Source organism: Rana temporaria, chromosome 3, assembly GCF_905171775.1.
Source record: "Rana temporaria chromosome 3, aRanTem1.1, whole genome shotgun sequence".
NCBI classification, from domain to species: domain Eukaryota; kingdom Metazoa; phylum Chordata; class Amphibia; order Anura; family Ranidae; genus Rana; species Rana temporaria.
The window spans coordinates 486,969,930-486,975,929 of NC_053491.1; the positions used below are offsets into that span (position 1 = coordinate 486,969,930).

The window sequence follows — 6,000 nt, forward strand, 5'->3', positions numbered from 1 at the left end:
CAAAATCTCGCAATCAATTTCGCATTCGCATTAGCGAAATTTCGATAAAATATCACCAATATTCGATTTCCGAATATTCGCGAATACTTTCTCCGCCCTTCTTTTGCATCAGAGCCAATCAGAGTTGTCAAAATCTCGCAATCAATTTCGCATTCGCATTAGCGAAATTTCGATAAAATATCACCAATATTCGATTTCCGAATATTCGCGAAAATACTTTCTCCGCCCTTCTTTTGCATCAGAGCCAATCAGAGTTGTCAAAATCTCGCAATCAATTTCGCATTCGCACTAGCGAAATTTTGATAAAATATCACCAATATTCGATTTCCGAATATTCGCGAATACTTTCTCCGCCCTTCTTTTGAATCAGAGCCAATCAGAGTTGTCAAAATCTCGCAATCAATTTCGCATTCGCACTAGCGAAATTTTGATAAAATATCACCAATATTCGATTTCCGAATATTCGCGAATACTTTCTCCGCCCTTCTTTTGCATCAGAGCCAATCAGAGTTGTCAAAATCTCGCAATCAATTTCGCATTCGCACTAGCGAAATTTCGATAAAATATCACCAATATTCGATTTCCGAATATTCGCGAAAATACTTTCTCCGCCCTTCTTTTGCATCAGAGCCAATCAGAGTTCTCCTACCACAGTTATCAAAATTTCGCAATCAATTTCGCATTCGCATTAGCGAAATTTTGCAAAAAATTTTTTTTTTATAAAATATCACGAATATTCGATTTTAGCAAATATTTCACGAATATTCGGCTATATATTCGTGATATATCGCGAAATCGAATATGGCGTATTCCGCTCAACACTACTTGACACACAAGGCTGCTCTGCGAGTGTCACCTCCACTGGCTGGGTCTCTGGCTTGATACCCGCTAAAGTTTCCCGATTCTTCACCGTCCTTGGTTGGTGAGAATACTGCTCCGGTACTGGCTTCAGTTACTCACTGTGGTTCCTGGTAATAAGGTGGATGGTCCCTTGGTGGTGACAGCTTCCCCTCTACCTCCGATCACGACAGGTTCTCCGGCCGGTAGAACCATTACTTCTGGTTGGACTGCAAGCCGTAATGAAAAACCCTGCACTGCTCTCTTGCTTCTGGATAGGCCCCCAGATAGCCTAGCACCCAGATGTGCCCAGGATAGGCCTCATCTCTGGCTTAGCAGTCCGGGCAATACAACACACATCCACCCAGACAGCCGTCGAGGTGGCACAGAACACTTGACTCCACCCAAATATATAGGTTCTCCCAGCAGGCCAAAGGATTCAAGAAAACCCCTGCCCATTGGCTGAGATACCCCATATACCCATAACCTGACCTTGCATTGCCCTTCTCATATCTATTTGCCACCAGGTACCCGGCTACCTAGCGGCAGAGGAGAAAAGTGCAACAATTGCAGACTTACGGAGAAATCAATTGATCCCTAATAATTAGCCAAGACCTTGCTTTGTGCACTGGTGCGCAGTCATGTTGGAACAGGAAGGGGCCGTCCCCAAACTCCTCCCACAAAGTTGGGAGCGTGAAATTGTCCAAAATGTCTTGGTATGCTGACGCCTTAAGAGTTCCCTTCACTGGAACTAAGGAGCCAAGCCCAACCCCTGAAAAACAACCCCACACCATAATCCCCCCTCCATCAAATGATTTGCACCAGTGCACAAAGCAAGGTCCATACAGACATGGATGAGCGAGTTTGGGGTGGAGGAACTTGACTGACCTGACCTCACCCTTTTAGAACACCTTTGGGGTGAATTAGAGCGGAGACTGCGAGCCAGGTCTTCTCATCCAACTTCAGTGCCTGACCTCACAAATGCTCTTCTGGAAGAATATAAACAAAAAAGTCAGTGCTACTACCCAATCATCACATGGAAAGCAGAGCTCCCGGGTGCTCGATCCACAGTGGCTGGCTGCGTAGAATAATGAGGAAAAGATGATCCGCACTCCAGTCGTAGCTCTGAAATAATTAACGTATTTATTGACAAGCCACAGTAGACAAATGCAAATAGGAAAGGTAAACACATTTAAATCTATAAGGCCTTAGTCATAACCACATGACTAAGGCCTTATAGGCTGAAACGCGTCAACCTTTCCTATTTGCATTTGTGGCTACTGTGGCTTGTCAATAAATACGTACATTGTTTAAGACCTACGACTGGGGTGCGGATCGTCTTTTCCTCGTTCTTCTGGAAGAATGGTCAAACAATTTCCATAGACACACTCCTAAACCTTGTGGACGGCCTTCCCAGAAGAGTTGAAGCTGTTCTAGCTGCAAAGGGCGGGGCCAACTCAATATTGAACCCTACGGACTGAGACTGGGATGCCATTAAAGTTTGTGTGTGTGTCTAAAGACAGGTGTCCCAATACTTTTGACAATACTGTGTATTTTTTGGTAAATGATCGTTCATCATGAGATCCACGTAGCTGCATTTACTAGTTTGTTACTTATCTTTTTATGGTGGCGGCTGCTGTCCGCCTCTTGTTAGATTATATAGGCCGAGAGGCCTCCGCTATTCGCAGGGCGCAGTTATTCCAGCCGCTGGAATCCGGTGGCCGCATGAAAACGGCGGTGTGAGGGAGGCCCACATGTGAAATATTCTGACTTTCGTATTTTTTTTTTCTTTTAGCACTTTGTGGAATGAAAGTCAACCCACCAACTTAAATGATGAAAACTGCGCAGAGATTTGGAAAAGCCGGCAGTCAGTGTTTGACGTCAAGTGTGGTGATAAGAATCGTTCCATATGTAAAGCTCAGTGGAGGTGCTGAGATACGCTCCGTATACTGTGACCTCTCTTCTCTCTATATCTTCTTCCATGCTTCAGGAGTTCCATGACTGTACTAGGAGGTTGTGGGAAACCATTTGCTTTTTCTCCATGTTTTATTTTTGCTTTTGCTCTGTTTTATTTCCATTGAGCCCATATACCATGGGGTCTATATTAGACGTGTGCACACTGAAATATTTTGTTTCGGAATTTAGTTTTCGTCCGAAAAATACATTTATTTAGTGACTCCCGAAATTCGTTTTTATTTATTTTGTTTCGTTAAAAAAAATGCATTCGCCCGAAAATCCGATCCGGTCGAATCTGTCATTAACCACTTGACCACTGGGCACGTAAACCCACTTAATAACCAGACCAATTTTCAGCTTTCGGTGCTCTCACAATTTGAATGACAATTACTCAGTCATACAACACTGTACCCAAATGAAATTTTCATCCTTTTTTTCACAAAAATAGAGCTTTCTTTTGGTGGTATTTAATCACCGTTGGTTTTTTTATTTTTTTGCGCTATAAGAGAAAAAAGACTGAAAATTCCGTAAAAAAAATGAATTTTTCTTTGTTTCTGTTATAAAATTTAGCAAATTTAGTATTTTTTCTTCATTCTTTTGCATAAATGTGAAAGATGAAGTTACGCCGAGTAAATAGATACCCAACATGTTACCCTTCAAAATTGCACACGCTCGTGGAATGGCGACAAACTTTGCTACTTAAAAATCCCCATAGGCGACGTTGCAGAGTATTGTGGGGTATTGCAGAGTATGGGGGGTATTGCAGAGTATGGGGGGTATTGCAGAGTATTGTGGGGTATTGCAGAGTATTGTGGGGTATTGCAGAGTATTGTGGGGTATTGCAGAGTATTGTGGGGTATTGCAGAGTATTGTGGGGTATTGCAGAGTATTGTGGGGTATTGCAGAGTATTGTGGGGTATTGCAGAGTATGGGGTATTGCAGAGTATGGGGTATTGCAGAGTATTGGTGGTATTGCAGAGTATGGGGGGGTTATTGCAGAGTATTGCACAGGGATGGATGGATGGCTGGATCTGTGACTGCATTTGTCACAGATCCAGCCCGCAGCAGCTGCTGCTGCTTCCGCTCTCCCCCCTCTCCTCTCTCACACTGTACCGTTCGGTACAGAAAGGGGAGGGAGGAACCGGCGTCATCACATGACGCCGGTTTGTTTACTAGTGATCGCTCCGTCATTGGACGGAGCGATCACGTGGTAAACCGCCGCTATCAGCGGCGATTTACCGTGCTCCGTGATCCGCTGGGTCCGGAGGACCCGGCGATCACAGACATTCCCGTGTGCGCGCCCCAGAGGGCGCAAGGGAGCGCGATTCTGGGAGGACTTCCATGGACGTCCTCCCAGAGTTAAGCAACCGCCTTGTAGACGTATTTTGTCTATAGGGCGGTTGTTAACTGGTTAAAGGCTTATGGTGTCTGTCAAATGTTCTAAGAAGATTTGACGGAGCAGCTGAACTGTACGACGCCGCGATCATACATTTCCGGTCGAATGCTCCGCCCACAAGCTATAGAAGAATTCTAATGTTGTATGACATTAGTAATAATATTATTTATTAATTATTATTGTAGCACTACCCCCCCGGAGAAGCTGCTGGATTTTTGGGTGGCACATTACCTCATGACTCCTCCGAATTCCTAGGGGTGAATGATGCGTATTGCATATAGTAGAAGTAAAGGAATGTCCAGGACAGGTGCTCTTTGCTGTGCTCTTTATTGCCCAGTCGGGTAAAAACAGTAAACTTGTGGTGAGGAAAGTAAAGCTGAAGAAGAAAGAGAACAGCAGATTCAGGCGTGATGATAGGAAACAAGTCCTGCTCCCAAACGTAACACTTCCCTGCGCCACTCCCGCCGGAGTGGGTTTAGTGTACCTGGACAGGCCTCTCTTACTGACCGCCAGGTGGAGTATCACTCGGACAATTGTAGGATAGAGTCCCTGCCACAGACCCTCCTTGGTGAACTGGAACTTGAGGAAATAGTCTCTGCCACAGACCCTCCTTGGTAAACTTGAACTTGAGGAAATAGTCTCTGCCACAGGCCCTCCTTGGTGAGCTTCAGAAAGATACCTCTGCCACAGACCCTCATTGGTGAGCTTCAGAAAGATACCTCTGCCACAGGCCCTCCTTGGTGAGCTTCAGAAAGATACCTCTGCCACAGGCCCTCCTTGGTGAGCTTCAGAAAGATACCTCTGCCACAGACCCTCTTTGGTGAACTGGAACTTAAGGAAAAGTCTCTGCCACAGACCCTCCTTGGTGAACTGGACATCCCCCCCTCCCGCCGCCATCCGGTGCTTCTCCGGGCTCTCCCGTGCCATCGGGAGCCTGGAGAAAGAATCGTCCAGCACCGGATGGGAAGCATAGAGATGATTGGTGACCAGATGGTCACCAGTCATCTGTATGACAATCGGAGGCCCTGGCGCAATGTGATGACGTCACGCCTGGGTACCCAGAAGTAAACAAAGCCGCGATTACGGCTAGTAAGCATGAGATCAGTAAAAAAAAAACAAATCTCGATCTCATGCTTTCCAGCCTGGAGAAGAGATGTGGGGTCTTATTGACCCCGCCTCTCTCCATAAAGAGGACCTGTCACACACCATTCCTATTACAAGGGATGTTTACATTCCTTGTAATAGGAATAAAAGTGATCAAAAAAATATAAATGTAAAAAAAGTGTCAAAATAAAAAAAATAAGTAAAATAAAAAAATAATAATAATAAAAAATGTTTTTTAAAACGCCCCTGTCCCCGGTAGCTCGCGCTCAGAAGCGAACGCACACAGAAGTCTCGCCAACGTATGTAAACGTCGTTCAAACCACACATGTGAGGTGTCGCCGCGTGCGTTAGAGCGTGTGCAACAATTCTAGCACTAGACCTCCTCTGTAACTCTAAACTGGTAACCTGTAAAAGCGTCGCCTATGGAGATTTTTAAGTAACGAAGTTTAAAGCGTGACATGTTAGGTATCTATTTACTCGGCGTAACATCATCATTCATATTTTACAAAAAAAAAATTGGGCTAACTTTACTGTTTTGTTATTTTTTAATTCATGAAACCGTTTTTTTTTTCCCCCAAAAAAGGCGTTTGAAAAATTATTGCGCAAATACCGTGCGAGATAAAAAGTTGCAATGACCGCCATTTACGAAAATACCCAAAATTCGTACGAAAATGCATTCGGACGAAAACTAATGCACATGTCTAGTC

At 44.5% G+C, this 6,000-nt stretch overlaps 1 protein-coding gene across 1 annotated transcript in view; it reads left to right on the plus strand.

Annotated features, from left to right (window-relative positions):
• LOC120933742 (natural killer cells antigen CD94-like) overlaps positions 1–3,022 on the plus strand; it is a 51,569-nt gene extending 48,547 nt beyond the window's left edge. Inside the window, exon 7 of the mRNA XM_040347116.1 lies at positions 2,633–3,022. Coding sequence (XP_040203050.1) covers positions 2,633–2,771 — 139 coding nt within the window. The 3' untranslated portion in view covers positions 2,772–3,022. The remainder of the gene's footprint in view (positions 1–2,632) is intronic.
• The last annotated feature ends 2,978 nt before the right edge of the window (positions 3,023–6,000 follow it).